At 36.5% G+C, this 24,800-nt stretch overlaps 1 protein-coding gene across 2 annotated transcripts; it reads right to left on the bottom strand.

The window, feature by feature from the left end:
- Positions 1-602: 602 nt before the first annotated feature.
- Positions 603-23,924, bottom strand: ING3 (inhibitor of growth family member 3; the record flags this gene model as incomplete). Of its 2 annotated transcripts, none has more annotated exons than XM_079711134.1 (12): positions 603-916; positions 2,467-2,505; positions 4,855-5,047; positions 6,583-6,776; positions 7,379-7,536; positions 7,754-7,873; positions 8,714-8,785; positions 10,618-10,714; positions 18,938-19,003; positions 20,901-21,001; positions 23,576-23,647; positions 23,897-23,924. In XM_079711134.1, 12 exons carry the CDS (start codon positions 23,922-23,924, stop codon positions 800-802), a joined length of 1,257 nt encoding a protein of 418 aa, XP_079567260.1. In that variant the 3' UTR covers positions 603-799. The 2 variants fall into 2 exon arrangements, with proteins under 2 accessions (XP_079567260.1, XP_079567261.1); XM_079711135.1 differs by having other exon boundaries at positions 7,754-7,834.
- Positions 23,925-24,800: the final 876 nt, after the last annotated feature.

Here is a 24,800-nt window from a genome sequence, read left to right as displayed (position 1 = left end):
ACTTTATTTTAACACCTAATACAATTCCAATTTTAAGGATTACTTGCACAAAAAAATAAACACATTTGGTATAAAAATGTATCACTTAAACACCCTTTCCCCTCAGCCCCTCCCCCTCCCACCCTCATGAACTGCACTCTATCTGGATGCAGAAACATAAAAAGACTAATGGCACAGATTAGTTTTTACCTACAGGAATTTCTGTTTATGTACCCAGGTACTCTAGAGGACACCAGCCCACTTTATCACATGAACCATTTCCTTCAGCCCGCTGAATTTAGTTTCACAAAGAAACAAAGCTTATTATAAAGGCATTTAAAAAACCATTATCTTAAATTCTTTTTAGAAGCACTGACTTTTTTTTGTTTTGCAACCATTTATATACAGTGTTACGTAACAGCTCTGGAGTACAGTACATGCAGCAGAACATACCTGTTGAATATAAAATCCTTTTCTTAAAATCTTCATCGCTGGAATTCTTTGAAGTCTAAATTATAGAATGCCCATTACTTGGAGAAAATGGTTGAGGAGTACAAACGTCTGCATATGTTGGCCACTGAAATAATCCAAGGCTGACTGGAATAATATTCAGAGCACACCAGGAGTGCATAAATAATTTACTTACATTATTAAAATACAACCCATAAAATTCAAGTTCAAGATCTTATAGGATTGTCTATGTAAATCCTTTAAGTGGTTGCCTGGAAATGCATTGTCTCTTCTCTCTCTTTTTTTCCTTTTTTTAAAGTCCTATATAAAATGTTGGAGTTTTTTTCTTTCTCAAATGAAACGACCACCCTTATTTGTGCCGACTGCCTCTTCTTTTCATGGCAGCGGTGCACTGTGGACAGTACCATTTTCCTTTTGGTGCTTCTGTCAATCCAACACATCCATAATGGAACCATTCTATAGGGCACTACAAAGCAAAAATGCAAAGAAATGGTTTTAGTAAAAGATTAGGAAGTATGTTAAAATATGCCCAGCACACTAAATATTAATAATTAGAGCCACAGAAACAGAACTTTGACATCTAGGAGCTGATTTATTGTTCATTTAGTCCAACTGGTAAGTTTCAGAGATGAGGAAATGGAGACACAGAAAATTATGCATCTTTGTTAACTCTGAGGTTCATGTAATCTACTCCCATAATCTTAAATAATGAACACAAATTCACTAATTTCCGTTAAGCTGGAGAGTACATTGATACCAACTCACAAGGACAAGAAGAAGTGAGATGGGTCTCTCACATAGGCGGTAAATGTATTTTAAAGATTTTATTTAATATTCAGCCTTATTCATTTGCTCATAAAGCAGAACAAGCTACTTGTAATTAAAGACATAAAGGACTGCCCTGGGTTTCCTTTCTGGTGTATCTATTCCTAGATATGCAGAGAAAAGGAGTTCCACTGTGCAATATACTAAGTGGTTCTACACTTTCACAGAAAACCTGAGCACTTAGAAGAGCACAACTGGGAATGAGAGGGATCAGAGAGAGTATGACGGGGTATTCGCAGAACTCTCATCCCTCATTTGCACTAAGCGCCCCAGAAGACAGTTTACAATGGTCTTCTTGAAATGGTTTTGCAATAATCACAAACAGCCCACAGTGGTTCTGCACAGGGAGTGGAAGGAAAGTCTTTCTCTATGTGAACGTGTTGTTGGGAACCTGGCAGGTCAGGAAAGCACACGTTTTCATGAGCCAATTCTGATCAATTTTCAAATTGTTTTAAAAATTTTTAACTCTTATTATTAACCTTAGGATCTTGACATTACTGATTAGTCCTCTTTAGAATTCAGGGTTCAGTTACCCCTCTGGAGGAAAAGATGGACAAAAGGGGGCTGAGCTGTGTGACAGTTAAGAAGGGAGTGGAAATTACTAGATAAAAATATTCTCAGCATTTAAAACATATCTCTAACCCAAATTAGCTTCAAAGAAAATAAAGAGGAATTCTTTTCTTTCAAACCTTCTTTATTTTTTAATATCAGAAGTGGCTCTTATCAGCTGACACTTGCAGAGTACCTTAGGAAATACTACACTAACAGGAGGAAAATAACCCACGTTAGAGCCTTCACTTTAGCATCATGCTTCCAGAAAGAATGTACTGTTCTAAAGTTCCAATTCTTCACTGTGATAAGTGAACTGAATTCTAGCAAACACAGCATTCTTTGGCAAAAGGGGAGGAGGGTGTTTCTAATTTTCATACAACGTAGCACCTTTTGAGAAGTATAATCTGCACCTAAAACTAGCTTTAAAAAAGCTAGTAAAATTAGCTTTAAAAAAGTTAAAATAGGGAATACATTAAGGGATACTATCCTATTTGGGGGAGGAATACTCTAGCATTATTATAATGAACATAACTTCAAACCTGTTTTCTTATACTGAGAGACAGTCAACAAAAAAGTATACATTCCAGCAATGATAATCTGTGATTTTTTCATTCCTAAATAGAAAAATTTAATACTTACATCTTGGTTATCGCAGCCCACCATCTCACCATAGGATACCTAGTTAAAAGAAAATTAAATATTTTTGTTATGACTATATAACAAGCACCTAAACCCAAATCAATTGTCTATGATACTGTTAAGAAAATAGAGGGAAATACACTGAATATACAACTGCATTAAGAAACAGGGCATATAGTTTTACACAGTTTACAGTTTTTTTTTCTGAAAGATTTTTTTGGGACTAGGATGTAGGGGGAGATACACAGAAATTATGTACTCTTTGAAAGTCTGCAAGAATTTGTTCTGTAAACTACCTCGACAAAGGAGCCAACTTTTTGGGTGGTTTCTTTTATAAAGATTTTAAGTTTCTTTCTTGATTATTTACATACTTAAGTTTTTTTTTTTTACTTTTTCTTGGGTCAGGTTAGGTCATTTATATTTTTGCAGTCAATAGCCCATTTCATTGAAACTTCTAAACTTATAATCTATTTATTATATGTCCTTTCTCATTTTTCTTTTAGCTGTTCTTCACTAGCACTTTAGAGCACGACTTCTTAATTCCTGAATTCATTTAATTTCTCAATGAACGGAATACATTTTCAGATAGAGTTTATTTTACTAGATGGCATACTTTCTGATTCTTTGCATGAGTGAAAATATCTGTTTGCAGTTCTACGCACATGATCAACAACTTCTCTGGGTAACAATTTGCGGGGGTGTGAGGTAGGGGCCCGGGGTGGGGGGGCACTTAGATCTCTCCCTCAAAGCTCTACAGACATATTTCATCAACTTCCAGTTTTTAGTGTTATAGAGGGGAAATCTAGGGTGAATCTGATTTTGTTCTTTTGTAGGTAATCTACCTCTACTGCCAGGATATTTACAGGATATTCTTAATCATTAATGTTAAAAAATGTTTATCAGGTGACAGCAGAACTAGCAAACTCTTAAATGGCATATTCTTACAAATTAGACTGGCAACTCACACTGTTAAACACAATATACTGCAGACAGATTAAAGATTTAAATGTGAAGAAATTAAAGCATATCAACAGACCAAAACATTTAAAAATCAAGACACATTTATAAGGGGTAAAGGGGAAGAGGCCTTCCTAGGGATATAATCCATGGCTGAATTCACAAAGAAAAAGACTGACAGTCATTACTACATAAAATTGGAATTTTAGAATTAAAACACTAAACCAAGCAAAATATTTATATATGACAAAAATGATAGAAAAAATGAGCCAACTCATAAAAGAAGAAATCAAAATGGCCAAAAAAATCCAATCTTACTACTAAGGTAAATTGAAACCACTGTGTGATTCAAAACTATCAAAATTGGTACATGGTTTTTAAGAGAGAATAAAATGCAGTGCTGGACAGGGTTTAGGAAACAGGCATATTCATCAATTTATTAATTTTGGTAATAAATTTTAGAAGATAATTTGGTAGTTGGTATCAAATATTTATAACTTAATTTTAATTCTAAAGGATTGTCCTAGAAATTAGATGTATGAAATGGATTAGATAAAAAATGCCTACCATAATGTTATTTGTAATTTTGAAAAAATAAAACCACTAAAATAATTTATAGCTAAATATTGACTAAATAAGTTACAGTACAGAGTATAAAAGATAACTGTGAGAAGAAAAAAATGACAAGAAAAATCATGTTCAGTACATGATTTAGTGAAAAAGGCCAGTTACATAAAAGGACATACCATGATTCCAACTGTCAAATTCAAATACACATACACCTATGTGTGTATCTGTGTACATATGTATTATGGACTGAATGTTTGTGTCCCTTCCCAAAATTCATGTGTGAAAGTCTTAACCCCCAATGTGACTGCCTGTGAGGAGAGGATAAAGGCCATAAGGGTGGAGCCCTAATTCAATCAAGTTGGTGTCCTTATAACGAAAGGAAGAGATACCAAAGCTCTCTTTCTTCACCATGTGAGGACTCAACAAGAAGGGGGCCGTCTGCAAGCCAGGAAGAGAGCCCTCACCAGGAACACAATTGGCCAGCACCTTAATTTTGGACTAGCCAGCCTCCAAAACTGTGAGAAAACAAATTTCTGTTGTTTAAGCCACCCAGTCTGTTGTATTTTATTATGGCAGCCTGAGCAGGCTAAGACAACATCCATGTGGGGTATATAGTAGTAGTACATCAAAATGTTTAATTATAGGTTATATCTGAGGGCCAAGATTATGGATGACTTATATGTTTCTTTATACTCTTTGTACTTACAGCAAACACATCATTTTTATAAGAAGCAGGAGAAAAATATATTAAAGAAGCAAAGGTATTTTTAACTGGAATAAAAAGAACTCTAAAAAAATGGAGTAGCTCTTTTTCCTAATTTATTCAGATTATGCTTTTATAGACCTATGTCAGATTTTTACCTGATTACAAATGCAGTATCGTGGTTCATTTGGGTCATAAGTCCAATCAACCTGACTGTTCGAATCAGATTCTGGTACAACTGTTGTTTGTTGAGAGATTTCTTGTACAACAGTTGATGATGAAGAACATGATGATAAGGAAGAAGAGGAGGAGGAAGATGATGACTGCTGGCTTGAAGACTTGTTGTTGTTTCTGAAAAAACAGTATCAGTTTTATTTGCTCAGCATCCATAAGAAGTTACCTGAAGATAACTTCTAAGTAAGTGGTATGATATGAAATAACATTAAATGTATAAATTAATATTTAACACTCAAAGAATCTGATAAACAGATTTAAAAGCACAATTGTTTAGAGCAATAAAACATTTTTCATAACAGTTTATTTTTATCTGAGATTTTTTTGTTTTCTAGAGAACAAATATATTCAAAGGAAATTCTTTCAAAATATTTCAAAGTTTTTAGAATAAATTTTTTTTTTTTTTTTTTTTTTGCGGTACGCGGGCCTCTCAGTGTTGTGGCCTCTCCCATTGCGGAGCACAGGCTCCGGACGCGCAGGCTCAGCGGCCATGGCTCACGGGCCCAGCCGCTCCGCGGCATGTGGGATCCTCCCAGACCGGGGCACGAACCCGTGTCCCCTGCATTGGCAGGCGGACTCTCAACCACTGCGCCACCAGGGAAGCCCTAGAATAAATTTTTAATCAGTTACTACTTACCATTGATTTAAATTGTAGGTAATACTTTTAAGAATTAGTATTAGTTATGGCTACCTTACAGACATTCTTTGTATTTTTAAGCAAACTGAATACTCTTCATCAAAATCTAAAATACAAATACACAGAAGCATTTGATGAAAATAATCATGACCATCAACTGACATGTGAATACTTACCTGTGTAGGACAGGAAACAAAAAGTGTTAAAATTCCCAAGAAATTTACCATTATATGTATGCTAATAAATTTTAAAAATACAAAAATTTATCATCAGCAGTTATAAAAAGTTTGGGTCATTAAATGAATTTTTAAGATATTTAGCACTTTTGTGGTAATTCTACATTGATCATTCTTTTAGAGATTTAGTCACAGAAGGTACAGGAACACAGAAAATACAACATTTACTTGCAGAAAATACAATACATTTAAAGAATAAATTATGATAAAATTATGATACAATTCTTTTGGCCGAGAATTTGAACTTTCACTATGTATGAATACCTAACATATGCAGGTACTTTGGAAAGATGGTGCCTAATGCTGTTCAGTTTTTATATAATCATCCTAAGAGTCTCATCTACAAAATCTAGGGATATTTTCATAATTTCAACTTTGGGGATGTAATACCAAGAATTAAGACAACTTGCTCTTGATCAAAATGAAGAATCTTATTTAAAAAAATTTCCAGGAAACACATGACAAAATAAGGTGTTATAAGCAGAAAAAGTTTCCTAAAATGGTTTATCTTAATGAACAAAAGAAAGTAAAGAGAAGTCACTTATTAATAAACCCAATTTAAGACTCTAGAAAAATTACGGTCTCTTAGCACTTTTTAAAGACTTCATCCCTTTCAAAGTAAGTCAGTGTGCAGGAAATGTCATGTCTTCCCACCTCCCCAAAGTTCACCCTGACCCATCATATCATGCCGCCTTTGTTTAATATACGGAAGCCCAGCTGGATGCCAGGTAGTCTGCATACTTAGTAAAGGTACGGGCTACTGTAGCAATAAAACTTACTTGCTCTTTCTCCCACTCCGTGAATCTGCTGCTGATGAGCTGGCGTTCTGTGTCAATGTAGTCATGAGCGCTGAAGATGATGAATAGCCAGCTGCTTCCCTGGGCATGGAAAACTCTTTTCCCAGCTGAAAGTCATTATTCTTAAATGCTTCATAACTGGCTTTTAAACTTGATGTTCTTCGTCCCTCCTTCATCTTAGAAAGACATTCATTGGTAGTATTAATAAATATAAGTATGTGTATTTTCTTTTTCAAGTCTTACTAGTTACAGCATTATTTTGGCTTATCCAATATTATTGTGTTTAAACCATTATTTTCATCATTGTAATTTAAGCTATTTTATGTAAAGATTTAAGAGCAGTTTTTTACCTAGTTATGAAGTAACTACAGGATGGGTATCTTAATGAATACAGATAACCAGTACAGAAGTGAACAAACTCAAGGCAACCTAAGTTCTGAGGCTACAGAGAAAGCCCTGGAACTGGTAGAAAGAATAAAGTACAGTCCTAGCAGGTGCTGTGGCTTGCAGTCAAGAATATGGGCGTCATGAGCAATTACTATGAGAAGGGATCTGCATGAGGTTGTATGAATCTATTTTTTACTTTTCATTATCAATCAGGGAATTTCTGCATATTCATTTCATTAAATAAAATGTCAGATATCATAAAACTATGATTTAAAAATGAAACTCTACAATGCAAGAAAACTCTTTTTGTTCCTATCTAGTTGTTTCTATTTGAGTTTGCCAAGGATCCAGACAAAATTTAACATTGTTTCCAAACCTTTTTCCTTTTTACCTGAGCTGTAGCTTGAACTGCTTGAGCTGCTGCCATGGTAATTGCCCCTGCACCAGTTCCTGAAGACAAGGAGCCAATATTATAGGATGCCAGAGGCTGGGAGGAATTCACATTGTAAGCATTGTTAGAAGAGGCTGTAGAAGTATTATTTCGACAACCTGTATAGAATTAAAGAAGCAATAAAAATGGTTAGCGAGAACATAAAGTTAGTGAGCTTGAAATATATTAGTTCTCAGCACAGATATAATCACTAAATTTAAAATTTTCATGTCACATTTTTACTTCTTTCTTCCTACGGTAAACTTTAACCAGGTAAAGAACCTGTATAATTAATCTTAATTGCTGTCACAACCATATTTAAGATAATAAACTTACCTAGCGTATTTTCCTTAGAGGCATCTGATGTTAGGGTAGATAAAAGAGCTTCAGATTTAAACTTCTTTTCAGGTATATGATCTGTTGTCGTATGGTGAGAAGTTGGATTATATTTCCTTTCTGAATATAAATAAAAATTTTAAATTTTTTTATATTTCAGAGAACTATATACAAGGCATAATATATTGTACTTTCATCTGGTTATAAACTGATACAGTTATGATCTGAGTTCCTCACGGAATACAGAACATTATGTTTTCTGAGAAGACAGGACAAACAGAACTCTCTGTGTCACCTGTTTTAGTAAGAGCAGACTGCTCGAACATTTAAAAAACTTTAATAGCAAAGTAGTGAAGACAACCCATGATACACCATGGTTTCACATAAAACATGAGGAGAATTTTGTTTTCAAAACATTAAATACAATTTAAAATAATTTTCAAACAATCTTTCTTTCATAACAAATTGCTCTGTCAAAAAAAGGCACCAATACGGTCATCTAGCCAGCTAGCATCTGACTAATCATTCATTTACTCACTAACTCACCAACCATTTGAGACTTTATTATAAGCCAACAGTAAGCTAAAAAATTGAAAAGCAAGGATAACAAAGACAAAGAGCCCACAGTCAAGTAGTTTACTGTTTGGCTTAGTTCTAACATTCCCTGGAGAGAATCAGGTATCTGTACGTAGTCAGTATACACTGCCACTAGCACCACACGTTCTTCTGCAATGAATTCCAGGGAAAACAGACTACCTGTTCCCAAATCAAATATGCTCTTCCCAAATGAAGAAGATAAATCTGCCAGTTATTACGATGAAAAAAATACATCTCACAAAATAAGAGGGGAGGATATTCGTTTCTCAACTGGTTGTGTAAAGCTAGTGAAAGAGAATACATAGATAATATAATGAATTTTTAATTGTCTTTAAAATTTTAGCTGTCCTAAATCAAACTTACTTTCCACTGGAGTATGTGAGTGAGCATGGTGATTGTTCACTGGCTGTGAAGGAGTATCTAATTCCAGAGATCCTAAAAAAAAAAAAAGAGAGAGAGGCATAGAGATATACCACATGAGATATCGCCACAGAACTTTACACATGAGTCGAATACAGGCACTCTGTACCCTTAGCCAGCAAAGGACTGGCAAGCTCTGATGCCTATGCCTGCATCATTTTAGCCAAACACATTAGAGGGTCACCACTGCCAATTTTACCCTGAGCCAATCTGATTCTCTTTCTAAACAATAAGTAGCCTATTTTTCAATATTCACCTTAAGTACAAAATGGGTCAAGGCATGCTAATGTCTGAGTTAGGGAATTCACGACATTTGGTACCACGTAAGTGGATGAATGGGTATTATAACTCCATCACTGATCTGAAAAACTCAACCTAGAGTTACTGAGCTGAAGACCTTTTAATGGGAGAGTCTAAAGTATTAGGCAATGGGACATTACTATATGAAAGAAAATTCTTTGATCATTAAAATGACATGCGATAGTAAAGACTTCCTAAAAGAAGTTAGGGATTTTGTTTGTGAAAAGTGATGCACAGAATCTCTACCGCCAAGCTTTAAAATACTTTTAAAGACATTTCCTGGGTTTATCTTGATCCCTTGAGATGAAATTATGGCAGGGCACAGGGTGGAGCAATTTTTATAACTTGATCTAATTTACTTTCGTATGTCTGCGTCCTTACAGAGGATGCTTCATTAACCTTCCTGCAGTACTGAATAGGCATGGCTTATTGCTACTCACAGCTACTATCAGCATTTCAAAAAAATAAAATAAAATATTTTATTTTGTCTCAAAATACTTATTATCTTCAGATAGGGTCCCCCTGGAATAAAAGTATCACAAATAAATAAGATGATCATCTAAAATGATGGATCTATTTCTGAATACAAACATGCAACTATGGGTACCAAGATGGATTCATGTGTGGTTGCTGCCCTAGTTGACATCTAGTGAGTATATAAACAGAGATATATGTAACCTAACACTCTAAAGAAACCTTTCATCTGTGTGTAGAAATAGGTACATGTTGCTGTACCTATTTCTTGCTGTTGAAATGCACCAAGAAAAGAGATGCTTGAATCCTTTAATTAAATTCTACTAGAAATCAGCCATAATACTGACTTGATTCAACTAACATTTAGTGAGTGCCTACTCTGGGCTTAGCACAGCACTATCTGCTTTTATGGACATTATCTATTTAGGCTGGAAGAGCTAAATTAGTTAAAGAAACAGAGCTCATGTCTCCATTTTGGGGAAGTCTCCTGAGTTAAACCCTAGAAGTGATAAGAGTAAATTATAGCAGGAGATCAAGTCGAGTCTTGCAGAGAAATATTAAAATGGTTTCTTGCTGATAAGAGAAAGTTTAGGAAAGACTTCTTGAGAAAAAGAGGAAGTGTTGAAGAACTCATTAAAATCTTTCTTAGTAACACAGCGGAGGGAAAGCTTTAAGGCAGTCCTTAAGAAGAAAAAATAACAACCTTCCTCAACACGTAAGTGCATAAACTGGCAGGGCAAAGTCAAAACACGTAATGCCAGATGGCTGACTTGTTTCTACATGGTTGTATTCCTTTAAATCTTTGTTCCTACCACTCATCTTACTAGCATATATCCATATTAAAAAATGGAATGACTTAATATGTTATTTTCATACAGAGTGAGTGGATGATATATTATCTCTCCAAGTATCCGTGACCCAAACAGTCCAACTGCTGGGGACCAAGCTATCCCACCCAGGTGCCACGGTCCACCAAGGAGCAGGATCTGAGAAGCCTCTGCGGGACGTGTGTGTCCTCAATGATGTGCACATGTACTGTCCAACATTGATGCAAAACTGTAAAGTTTACTTACGCCTCTCTAATATTTCTGTAATTCCAGCATTATCAGCTTCCAGCTCCATTTTAAACTTAGCCAGTTCCTGATCCAGCTTTCTCAAGTGTCGATCTACCTGTTTCAAAGAAGATCAAAGATAACCACCACAATTTGGGACACTATTAAAGTGTCAGTTTAATGAGGAAACCTAAATCTTTATTTCTTTTAGTGCATCTGCTTTGTATCCTTGAGCAAGTCAATTAACCTACACCGCAGGTTTTTAATCTATAACATGAGGCTGCTAGGCTAAGTATCTCCGAAGTTTCCTTGAATAAGTTTTAAGTTTTAAGAAACCAGAATTGCAATTTGTTAGAAAATGTTTGGAAGAAGTAGGATATGAAAAGTAAAGGAAAGATGGGCGATGGGTGGTACAGGAGGATTGGTAACAGTTCTCAGTATGCCCTGCGATTACTTTTAGCCTAATCTCCTACTTATAACAAGGCTATCCACACTGCCAGACCATAAAAACTGTCACAGTAAGGAATGAAAGATCCTCAGTCTACAAACAAAGAGGCTCCTATATTCTATACATACATTTCTCTAAGGCAGGAAAGTGGACCATTATACTTGTAAACATTTATGTAAAGAGTTGAAACAAAAAGGGTTTTTAGCCAGAAAATGCCATTCCACAAACAGCTTGGTCAAAAGGGTTTTATTGTAATACTGTTGCCCTTGGTTAAGGTGGCAAACTTGTATTTTCTCATTCACCTAGAGATCTTTGGACTGATTTCAGAAAATTTTATGACACCTCAAACTAGCAACAAGTCTTAATATATTTTTAAAGCTTAATATTAAAGTTTTTCAATACTTATTCAAATTTACTACTTTGAAGTGAAACCAAAAAACACCAAGTCTTGAAAAATATTCATGTCACATTATTGTCAACATCTTTTTTTCAAACTCTATAGTTTCCCTCTTAATCACTGTTACAATTAAGAGTAACTTTCTCACAAATGTCAAAATGCTATGATACACCAGAGGGCAAAAAGTTTAAATAAGACTTTCGATTAAATAAGGTGTATCTAAATGAGGGAGTGGAGAAAAAGAGTAGCAAAAGACAATTTGCGGGTGTTAGATGCCACTAATGTGTTTGGTGCATTGGAAGGTGTATGTTTTCTAGTCCTTGCTCTAATCTTTTGAGATAGGTTATTACTGTCTCCACTTCATAAGTGAAGAAACTAAGGCTCAGAAGGGTTAAGCAACATGCCCAAATTCAATAACTAGTGCATTATAAAAATGAGACTTAACTCTGATCTATTTGTAATAGATTGTGCTTCACTGTTTATACCTAACATTACCCTCTGAACTTCCGCATGCAGAAGCCAATTTTTTAACTCAAAGTAATAGAATTCAAATGGAAAAAAATAAGAATACTGTCTTATTATTTGTATTTTGTATATTAACAGTAATCACTGGGATGCTGGTTTATGATTTTTCAGTGATTCGAGGCCCAATTTTCCTTCCATCTTCACACATAATTTTTCAGACCTTGGTAGAAGTTGTAATTAAACTATTTAAAATTCTATAGGGTCACGTATTATAGACACATGCTACTATTCAAAGAACCTGCAGGTAACTGAGCATCCTTTTTAATGGAAACTCCCTTCCAATAATAAAGTGTGAACACAGACCTGTTATTCAAGAATATCTCTTACATTGTCAAAATTTAATCTCAAGGGAAATCAGAAAAAATACTCATATCTAAATTCCAAGTCTACTTAATGCAGTGAAAATACTCCACCACCTTTCTTACCTACAACTATACTACTAATAAATATTGAGTTCCTATCGTGTGCTTGGCACTGGGTAAACGGAGAATACCTGAAGAATGAGAGAATCCCTGCCTTCACAGGAATTAAAATTTAGCTGACAAATCAAGATATATGTAAGATTTTTAACACAGTAAAGGTATAAACAAACAAATAAATAAAAATCTCCTAGATGTAACAAATAAAAAACAGCGAGAAAGGGTCAGAAGTAGCACATAAAGAAAAAATATAATATTGGGCTATTGTAGACATAAAGGAATTATGAATGAGTTAGATAGTGAAGAATGGATTGTTTTCAAACAGGTGGAAAGAAGGAGTGATAATTAAAGAACTAAAGAATGTATAGAGACAAGAAGACAAACAGAATTCTCAGAGAAAAACAAAGTCTGGTGTGGCCTGTCATAGGGGCAGACAGTACAGACAGGAAGTGTTAGAATCTCAGTTGGGGGCAGGGGGGATCGAGGTGAGATGAAGAAACCATACATACCTCCCTAACTCATCCCACCCCTGAATTTAAGAATTGCTTAATTATCTTTTAAGATAGCACTAATAATGTTTATTCCACCTGAAAACATGGAAATAATGATGGAATTCCCAATATTAGTTCAGAAAAAGCAGTGGAACGCGAAGGGTTAATAACTCAAAAAACCGAATTCACAATTAAAATAAACAGATACAGAAAAGCCTTAACCACACTGTGGTGGGGAGTTTTGTAAGGGAGCTTTCAATCATTCCCACCTCCTGGTAGGTAAAAAAGATTATGAACTGATTAATATTATAAGCAATTATCAAACAATGAGAATTCTTTTTATTCGATTCACCACTGCTGTACTAAATCAAATTAGGAGTTGGAAAGAAGTTGACCACAAGATTTTACTTAAGCTACAAAGCACCAGGATACTTAAACAGTATTAAACAGCAATAGCAAGCGCTGCACTGAACGTATCTGAAACCTATCATTAAGTGCATTCCCTCTACCTACATGATTCTGAGTGGGTAAAGCACCTATCCTAGTTGAGCACCATAATGGCCCCCCAGACATCAGGTGAAGCAAGAATCCAAGTTACCGTACCCCTCTACAAACACCTGACCCTGTAAGACTGATTTATAGTGGTAAAGAGGGTACTGATCCAATCGAGAGATTTTCCATTAACCACAGATTTCTAACACAAGGCTGACCACAGAGTCTAATTATTGATTTGTTCCCCACTTAATGTCAATAAATGCTAGCCACAAAAGTTCCTTATTCTACAACCCTAAATCATATCCTACAACCCCAAATCATAACTTCTTTAAATTTACTGTCCTTTTTCTGACCTTTACAGAGACAAAGGAAATTCTGTCAGCATTATTTGCTAATATATTCATGATCATAAAATAAATTTAAGTCACCCTTGGCCCCTCTGCATGAAACAAACAAAAAATCCTGACCCTTTAATTATTTTTGCATAGAGCTGTAACCCTTTATTCTTTCTCTTTTGTCTCTCCCAGTTTTCCAATATTCAAATTTTAAAATGTATCACTTGATGGACTCAAACTGAACTGAATATAGCTTTTTAAAAGTTTTTCCATGATTTTATGGCTTCCAGCACTGTCAAATTCTAAAAGTTAGATGTAGAGTCTGCCCTTTCACAATGAGCACTCAGTCTACAAGGTTCTAAGTTGAAATCCATGGCAATAAGAGAGAAATTTCTATCCATGAAAAGATCTAGTAATAGGGAATCAGGAGGGTAAACTGGGGGATAAAAAGGAAACATGATGGCAAATCATTTCTCTGATGGTAAGTCATGAAAATGATCCTTCACATCCTGAATTATATTTAAACTAGATGAAAATTTGATCCATCTTCAGGGTGAATCAAATACTTAAGGCCTTAGCACATAAACTACATCTAATCATTCTCCTAAAAGACAATAAGGATAGGAGACAAATCAAAAGGTCAAGCTCACATAATATATTTCCTTAATTAGAGTATCAGATGAGGAATTCTCAAATTTATGGGTAAAATGTGGGCCTGAAATATAATCATCTCAGGAATAAACCAGGATAAAAAAAAGAAGCAAGTTCAAGGGTATGTAGCACTGTAAGAGGCTGCTAAAACCATTCAAGCATTAACTAAAAGCTCAAGCTTTATCAGCATATACATAAATCACCTTTACTAGGTATTGTAATCTAATGTGGCCTTATGACAGTGACATCTGACTGAGGAACACAAAAAAGTGTTTAAAGCCTATGAACATCAGGATTCTGGAAGGAAATTATTTTAATAATTGGTCTGTTAGTCAAATTTCACTAAACCCTCTTAAATAAAGCGTCGGTTCGTTCCAATTAACCCTTAGTTCCACAAATTTCTTCATTTGTGGATATTTACGCAGTCTGATTTTTTTCCTTAATAAATCAGGTAGTCAGTACAGTGCTGGTCACAGGAATAAAAAGATTACTATTGATTTTAAAAGTAAATAAAATACTTTAATGAAAAATAATACAATTAAATACTGTGCTATAGAAAACATTGAGGGGCAAAATCAAACACAATTATATACTCAATTGCTGTATCTCAAAACCTGTAACAATAATACCTGCTTACTTGGCATTTCCATAATAATATAATGTTTAAGCAAAGCCATACATACAATATCCTCTAAGGTGTGTCCCACTCCTCTGTTTAAAATCTTTCACTGGCCTCCCCCTGCTCTTAGACTAAAAACACTGCTTCATCGGCTTTTAGGCCTGCGCGTGCTGGCCTCTGCCTGTCCCGCTCACACCGTCTTTTTCTTTCCCACCACACACCAACCACACTGGCCTCTTTCCTGGTGCAACCTGTCAGTCTACCCAAGGAGACTGAGACACTGCACCTCAGACACTGCACTTGGGCCATCACCTGCCTGAAATGTTCTTCCTTAAGCCTGTCATATGGCTGGCTCTTTCTCGCTTTCCAAGTACTGCCTCAGATGTCACCTCCTTAGACTACACTCATCCTGACTAGTAGACTCTTAAAGCCTCCCCCAGTGACTCACTCTTTCCCCCTCTTTCCACAATGTTTATTTTCTTCACAGCAGTTACCAAAATCTCCAATAATCTAGTTTGCCTATATTCATTGCCTGTCTGTATCATTACTGCCCATCCAGCACCAGTGACCACGCATAGCTGGAGATCGATAAATATTTGCCGTATGAGTGAAAGTTATACTCTCCCACTAGGTAGAACTGTACAAATACAAGTACCATTGTTTACTGGGTAAAGGATCTATAAATAAAAATTACTGTATTTTTACGCTTACACTATATCCTATCTATTCACCTCTGAAGCACAGAGCCTTCTAAGCTCTCGCCTGTTAAATGTTATAGGAATTTAATGAGGGTGCATAATTGATTTTAACATTTTAACAATTATTTATTCATGAGAAGTGATGCTAGTGAAAGAAGCAAAACGAGAAGACTTAAGTCTTAATACAATGAGTTCCAGGGCCTAGGAATTCTCAGATAAGAACAGACTCAGAGGAGAAGTTTGAGCTTGAAGAATAATTATTGCATAATTGCTAAAACTAAGCATACACATGGAAAAGTAATGGAGAAATGTTTCTCAGCTTGGGTGGTGAGGAGGGGGTAAAACCGGCATCACAACAATGCTTTACTGTGTGGCATTTGGTCTCATCAGCCTCTGGAGCTGGGGCTGAAGATGAGAAGAAAACTACCTTTACATGGGAACCAGTGAACAGACTAAGAAACAATGCAGGTCAAAGACAGAATCCTTCAGAACAGCAACCACTCTGAGTGATACCCAAGGAGACTGAGAAAGGCCACAAAGGTGGGAAGATAATAAATTAACATAAAGTCTCAAGAAGAATGGATTTCATATTAAGGATGTCGTGGTCACCTGGAATAGCAATGGAGTATTTAAAAAGGAAGAAGCGGGGGCGGGGGGGAGTGAGGGAAAGAAAGGGACAGAGATAGGAAAGGGTAGACAAAAGACAAAAGGCAGTCTTAGAAATAAATAGTGGGGGACTGTGGAAAAAATAAAAACAGGTTTAACTTGGCAGAGTTGAAAGGGAAGCAGTGGCTTCAGGAAAGTACAAAATTTGTTAGAGAAATGAGATCAAGTGAGGTTGTTGTTTTTTTTTTCCAGTAGACGGGCCTCTCACTGCTGTGACCTCTCCCGTTGCGGAGCACAGGTTCCGGACGCGCAGGCTCAGCGGCCATGGCTCACGGGCCCAGCCGCTCCTCGGCACATGGGATCTTCCTGGACCGGGGCACGAACCCGCGTCCCCTGCATCGGCAGGCGGACTCTCAACCACTGCGCCACCAGGGAAGCCCATGAAGTGAGGTTTTTAAAGAGCGAGTGCCTACTATCTGCCAAGCTACGAGCACTGTGTGTGTGTGTGTGCGCGCGCGCAGATATAGATAAGAAATATAGAGACAGATATAGACATATGTATATAGATGTATTTATATTTGTCTCTATATCTCTGTCGAAAAAGAGAGAGAGAGAGATTGATTCAAATCTTCCTTTAAGGCACAAATTAATACTGCTATTTTACAGGTAAGGAAAACTGAGGTTCCAGGATTAAATAACTTTTCCAAAGTCTTACTGTCAGTGAAGTAGCTGAACTCACGTCTGCAAGAATCCATTATGGGTCCTTGCTTTTTATTACATTCATTACATTGTATTCAATTTAATACATCACCTGTTATTCCTTCAGTCTCTAGCCTAAATAACCTATCTCCCTCAAAGAATTTACTAATTTTTATTTTCATTCTGTGTTTATCCATTACCTCTGAGTGAAATGTTTTCTCCTCAATACAATACCTGAATCCAGGCCCCCGAGGCTCTGAATAAATTCTGTTCAAAACTCATCTCATACCCTCTAAGAAATTAACAGTAACTCTGCTTGACTTAGGTCAGTCTTCTACCAGATCCCCTTAATACCCAACTGTATTAATTTTTATTTGTTAACATGTTTCTATACAGGCTCTTCATTTTACTTATGGGCATGTCTCTGTGGGCATGTCTTCCCAACTAGTTAACAGACGCCTTGAGGACAGGAGCATTTATAGCATTTACTCTTCATTCCTCCATTGTACCCACATAAAACTCCATTACACCAAGTACACAGTGGATGAACAGTGTGGTTTGTAAACAAGAGATGGATACACACACACATTTAAAAAGCATGTATTTGTTATATATTTTTTTTCTAAATGCATGAAGTACTTTTAATAAAGGTGTAAAATGTAGTAAAATAAAATATAAACAAAAGATTGGAACCAAAGAGCTATATGATTTAAAAAGCAGGTAGTTTCTAAATAGAGATTGACACCTAGTTGCTACATATGAGAAAGAATGTTACTAAACAAATTAGTCCTGGATTCAAATATAAATGTCTTTCTCTGTGTTTATAGACCTAATTCAGGACCAAAACAATTAAGAACTTTTTTTGGTTTTCGTTCCACAGTAAATCAAGCTACCAGCCCAGTCTACCCTTCTTTAGTCAGTATCTTTTATGAAACTGTTTTCAGACTAACTGTATGAGCAAAAGAGCCTAGGTCTTTATATCCGTTAAAATATTTTCACTATATAAAAACAATTAAGCATTTTCTGTGGTTTTACATGACAAATGTTTTCTAGTTTAGTATAGCATTCACAATGTATACCAAATGGGATATGTACCTTTTATCTGTGTCATGCTTACCAATGACGTTTAGATTAACGTGTATCTGTTCAGTAATAAAACTGTATCCACACAAGACTACAAAAATAAGATATGAATCCATATGCTAAAGCTAATCAAAAGTGAGCATTTGTCTTCAGCTTTAACTTGCTTTGAGAGAGAATCAGAAATGAGTATTTCCTAAAGTATATACTTTGGGAGAAGATGCTTTACGTTAAAAAAAAAACATAATTATACCAATTTGAGAAATATTGCATATATCTGTCTTCTTGGTAATTTCAGTCTTTAAGAAGTGCTGCTTCTACTGTAAAAAACCCTGTTTTTAAAGTTCACTTAATCATGTTTCCCAGTTTTGCCACCTGTGCCAGCTGTTGAGTGATATCTACTGACGTCACTTAATAGACAGCTGAGTGCTATCCATTAACACAGATTGAAATAAGTCTCTTCTTCATTTTAATCAGACTACCAAGAACTATCAACATAGTACTCTTACGTGTATTTTGTCACAGAAACAATCTCAAGATGATTTATCAGGCAAGTAAGCACACTCCCTTAAGAAGATAAGGATTAGTAAAATAAACACCTATTTTTGTTAAAAAAACAAAAAAAGCCCAACATCAGCTACAATCTTATAGCAATGTAGATTTGGCTAAACTATAAGGTTCTTGACCTACTGACTGTGGACTCTCTGGCTCTCTTCCACAAAGAAACCAAAAAGTAGACACTGAACTCTGAAATTAAATGGGATCAAGAGAGCAATAATTCAGTTTAGTCTGTTCTTCCTATTATATATAAGCCAACACCATTGAAAACATAATCCATAATTCAAATACGGCATAGCATGCACATTAATTTTACTTACCAAGTCATATATCTGGTTTGCCAACTGTACCTTCTCGTCTGCATCCTCCAAAGCTTTATAGTAATCCTGAATAAAAACATTCATGTTTCAAGAATAAATTAATAATTAAAAAATATGTGTATGCAGGACATATAACTGCATTTTTCATTATCATAGCTTGTTATCACTGTCAGTCATTATACATTAGCAATAAAAATCCAGTTAGGGATACGGTGGAAACGGGGTAGGATTAGAAATTTTAGACAACAGCCAGGGATTAAAGGAAGATGTTCAGAATTCCTAGAAGAGATATAAATAAAAAATAAATATCATCCAAGTCTAGACTCTATACTAGTACAAGTTATGTGAGCCAATGAATAGTTCTTTTTCTTTAAAAATAAATGTTATTTAAGATGTAAGACTTATCTAATTTGTAAAGAGTATTTATGCTATCCATTTTTAAACCTTGTTATAAAAGCAGCTATTGAAAGGATTCTGACCTGCATGTCCGTTCTTTCCAAGTGTTCTATAATTCTCATTTTAAGCTAGGTATCAATTCATACAATCAACCAATACTTTAGATTTCTCCCCCGTATAAAGCAAATTATTTTTTAAAAATTCTATGAAGTTCCATTAAGTATCAGACTTTTAGGGTATATCCAAGCTGTGCTACACCAAAAACCTAACAGGATAAAGGGATGATGAATGACTTTAGGATGCATATATGTGAAGTCTATACTCACACACACCTGGGCCTCCAGATATCCTCCAAGTCAGGACTAATTCTATAAAAGATTCTGAAGTTTTTGCTCCTAACAGAAATAACATTCCCCCCATGTGGTAAAATAAACAACACAACTAGTTTTCAAATTTCTGTCTCAGTTGATTCTTGAACAATTCTATGAAGGTTGGGGGTAAGGGAGCCATTATTACTCAGAGGTATTAAAGGACCTGTCCCATGTCACATAGTCAAATGGCATAGTCATGACCAAACTGAGGGCTTGTGAGTAGTTCTTCCACCGTATCCCCAAATAAACTAGATCACACCTTTAAAGCAAACCTTGAGGGCAGAGCTGATACCCATTCTAAACTGGAAGAGAGCTCTGAGTACTATAAAACTAACAAAAACTCAAAGAATTCTGTATTTCTAGGACCAACTGATGTACAAATTAAGAGTTTTAAACTAAATACTTTTTAAGGATCTTTTCAATTCTTAGGATTCTGTTCTTCTATGATTCCACCAACCTAGTTACCTAGCAATATATAAAATATGCTTCAAGGTTGCTAATTTTCACCCCAGTCTGTGGCCCAAATTGGAAGACAATACACATACAAAGACAAGGCAACTTTAATTACCTGTAACTACAACAAAACAAATTAAAAGAAAAAATGTACTTTTTAAATGGTTTTGTGACTCTCTAATGAGTCACTAATTATTGAAATAATTTTCTAAATTACCAAGATGCTTCAATGATTAAAAATTCCTGGGACTTCCTTGGTGGCGCAGTGGTGTGGGGGACATGGGTTCGAGCCCTGGTCCGGGAAGATCCCACATGCCGCGGAGCAACTGGGCCTGTGTGCCACAACTACTGAGCCTGCGCTCTAGAGCCCGTGAGCCACAACTACTGAAGCCCATGTGCCAAGAGCCCGTGCTCCACAACGAGAGAAGCCACCGCAATGAGAAGCCCACACACCGCAACGAAGAGTAGCCCCTGCTCACCACAACTAGAGAAAGCCCGCGCGCAGCAATGAAGACCCATCACAGCCAAAAATAAACTAAAAAATTTATATATAAAAAAATTCCTATACCTGAAGCTCTAACATTTAATACATCATTTTTAATTTTATAAGTCACGTTTAAACTCTAAAGAGCTATTGATAACTTTCCCTCATTTTGATATCCCCCAAACTATTTAATTTTAAAATATCTTCCTCAGAGGGTCTCAAAAATTCACAGATAAATCATCCAGAGTATTGAACATACCTTTTTAATGGATGCCATTTGCTCTTCTCTCCACTCCGGTTTATTTTTCTTTGCATTCATGAAGAATTCACTGACTCTTTGTTCTAGCTGATCCATTGCATCTAGGACATAATAAAAACATTTCATATTTAGATGACCAAACTCATACACTGAATATACATGCTTTGATATGAAGAAAGAAAAATATATCTGACCACATACACTGTTTTACTTGGTCTGTAACTTAAATATGTCATGTTCTAATAATGTAAATATATGGTGCCTTAATTACCTTAGTAAAAAAAAAAGGTACAATTTTCCCTACTGACAATTTATTTTTGTTGTTACTTCTAAACTTTTTCCAATAGTCAAAGTAGTCAACAATGTAGATAGATTCTATATCACAGTTGTTGATACAGGCTTGGGGTCAAAAACTAACGGTATAAAGTCAGCCAAATATGCTGAAACACGATTTCTTATTGAAATCACCACTTGATAATCCTCACATTTATTTCAATAAGAAAATGTGATAAAAAGGTTTCAACCTCTTGCTATATACCATTAAGCACCCCATCATCTCAGATCATGACTGAACGTGGTAGGTACAATCATTTATTCACTTAACGCACATTATTATTTGTTCTAGATAAGTTTTTCCTGAAGTGTGTGCTAAGAATAGTCATTTCATTCTACATCTGCTATAAAAGGAAAAATAAATAAAAGGGATTTTGTTGCTATGTAAATTGAGGAAAACTGTTTTACTATACTGTTTTGGGGATCTGCAGTGCATAATAGTGCATTTCCTAACTTATCTGACAAAGAGATATCTTTTGTTAATCCCTAATACCTATTCACTTTAGATAATTCTAATTATTGTAAAAAATGCAAGTTTAAAAAAACCTCTAACTTACATAATCAAGTCCAAATTGCTAGAGGACTTAACATTTGTAATGATAAAGTATAAAATAACAACTTCCCTTTATTGAATGCCCACTTCGTATCAGGTACTAAACGTTCTAATTTATCTATATTTCTTTTAATCCGCAAGACAATAAAAATCCCTCGCAAGTGGCAATGTGGTCAAGGCCAGTGAATAAGTTAGTAAAGCCCTAAAATGAACTCAGATCTGTCTGATGATAAAATCTACGTTCAATCCTGTAGTAAACACTACTTTAGCAAATATTTAGCATTTCAACTACACTGAAGTTAAAATGAATTTCGTGAGCAAGCTGGAGGAACAACACACAATTCAGACTTCCACTGAACAGAAGAAGGTGATTTCATGATGTATCACCTTGTATTATGCACCACATAAAACCGACAGGAGGCTAAGAAAAGAATGTTCATGAACACTGGGTATGGAAGTGTGTGGGGGCGTGGTGGGGCAGAGAAGCAGGGGCGGGGGGGCAGGTTCTTAGCTACCTCAAGACTCCAGCACTCTGGAATGTTCTGTCTTCTGATCGCTTTCCATGATACTGCTTTTTTCCCTATCATAACCCAAAACCCAGATCTTCCCCCACCCCTACTTTTCTAAGAAGAAAACCTGTCAGCACAAGAAACTTACCTCAATCCTAATTCTATGTATACTCCAAACATAGCTGGTACACATGGGATCAAGAAACATCTGCAGATACATCCCATGAAGGCCAGCCATTAATATTATTCAAACAATTAAGGAGTACTTACATTTCTCCAAACAAAAGGAGTGACACAAAGCCAACAAAGTACACTTGATTATACATTTTAATTATGTATTGTATATTTCACATTAAAAATTTTTAATATAGTATCTCTACAAGATAGTTGGAACAGCTATATTATATTCATTTCACAAAGGGGGAAGGTGTGTGAGGTTCTTTCAGAGCATGATGGACATACATTTGGTACTCAGCACTGTTTTCTTGTTTCGAAATTTTGCTCTAAGTATTTACGTTGTTATCTCCAAAGGTATTTATACTTTACCCTCTCTGAATCATAAACTCTTTAAAGAAACTTCACGGAAAAAAAAAGATCAAATAAATTAAATACTGTTCTATGAAAGAGCCAGGTTATTTTGGGGAACACGTCTCCAGACTACCAAGCTATAACTGAAAGGAGAAAAGTCAAAATTTTTGTTACAGCAGACAAGAAGCTTTACAGTAAAATTTTATTTACTTTCTTATTTTGACTGAGAAACTACCATATTGTTGACAGTTGAGAATGTATCCTTTAATGTGTAACTTTTCAAATGCGACATTCCAAGTTCACCAGGGTCTCTAAAGAACTACATATAACCTGTGCTTCTATGTGTTGTCCGCTCTTGAATTTTGATTAGCATGAACTTCAACAAAAATATAAATGCTGAAATCTATGTTCTATACATGAAGTCTCAAGTCAAAATCTTCGCAACATGTATGCCGATGTGCACTAAAACATATCTACATTTTCAACGAAGGTATAGAAACTTTTATTGCACAGTCCCAAATTCGAGAAAGGAGCACTCGTGCTCTAATGCCACCTTCTCTTGTAAAAGCCAGGAGAAAATTAGCGTGGGAGACAGAAGAGGCAAGATTTGGCATTGCCGGTTCTTTTGGACAACTCCTTCTGTACTAGCGAGCGAGCCGGAGGAGAGCCAAAGAGCAGAGTCGCTGGTGTCGATGGCAAGTAAGTCTGGCACTGAACGCGCGCAGCGAACAAGGGCAAACGCGCCGACTTACTCTGCACCTGCAGGTCCATCTCGCGCATCTCGGTGAAGCGGTCCCGCAGGTCCATTGGTAGCTGCTCAATCACTGTCAAAGGGAGAGTCCGTCAGAGGGGCGGGGCCAACGGCGAAAGTACGCACATACGTTGCTACGTACGTGCGTGCGTGCGTCAGGGGGGGTCGAGGGAGCCGGCAGCCCACAGCGAGGCTGCCAGTTACCGTGAGAAAGAAACATCCCCCGCCTCCCCCTCCCTCCCGCCATCCCGCCAGCCCGTCCACTCCCGCCCTCGCCCGCCCGCAGGTCCCCAAATCGGGCCCGCCAGCGCCGCCCACTCACTTTCCAGATAGTCCTCTAGGTACAACATCGCGGCCCTTAGAGCTGGGGGAGCGAGGGGGTCCAAGGGTTTATTTGTGTCACTCGCTGTCGCCGGAGTTTTGTCCCTTCCAATATGGCGCCTCCGCTAGCAGCGCCCGCTCGGCTTCGGCGGAAAAAAAAAAAAAAAGAAAAAAAAAAAACCACTTTGGCTACTGACAGCGCTTGCCTCACCGCCGCCCGGAGCGGTCATTGGCTGGCTGAAGCAATGACGTAAGCCGACCGGAGTCCGCCCCCGCGTCTTTGTGGGAAGTGTAGTTTTAGCACCTCCCCAGCAAGCTTGAACACGCTGGCAGTCCTCCATGTGGAAACTACAAAAACCAAGCGCCGTTGCGAACGGTGCGCAACAGAATCTGAAATGCGGTACCTCTGTTTATTTGTTGATATTTACACGGGGAATGACGGGAGTTGTATGCGCCTGCAGAACACAACTAGGAACAAGTTTTCACCTGTTTTTTACTGCTGTGATTCCACGCCCCGGCGTTTGTGAGTCATGGATTTCAAGTAGTGCTAGGCAGATGGCAAAGGTTCTAACGCTAGAATTATCAGCAAAGTTTGGGCAATTGGGATTGTTTAAAACAGAGCTCATTGCTGGAATTTATCTTCCGTATCCACTCCTAAAGATGTAAATGGGACGATAGATTGGCTGCCATCTAACTAAAATAGTTAACACTCAGAATATGGAGAAAATATGTATTTCCCTTATTAAAAGGTGAACAAATATTTCTCAATAGCCTCTTATACATTCTATTTTGCGGTCCGTCTCGTCTTCGTTCTAATGTAATTGATCTATACATATACCTGCACCAGAAAAAAAGTGAGCAAGCAGAAATAACGGATGAAACATTACTATCTAATGGGCTATCTT

This window comes from Hyperoodon ampullatus (genome assembly GCF_949752795.1).
Source record: "Hyperoodon ampullatus genome assembly, chromosome: 9".
NCBI lineage: Eukaryota > Metazoa > Chordata > Mammalia > Artiodactyla > Ziphiidae > Hyperoodon > Hyperoodon ampullatus.
The sequence above is the reverse complement of the archived record's forward strand: the minus strand, read 5'-3'. Positions and strand labels throughout refer to the sequence as shown.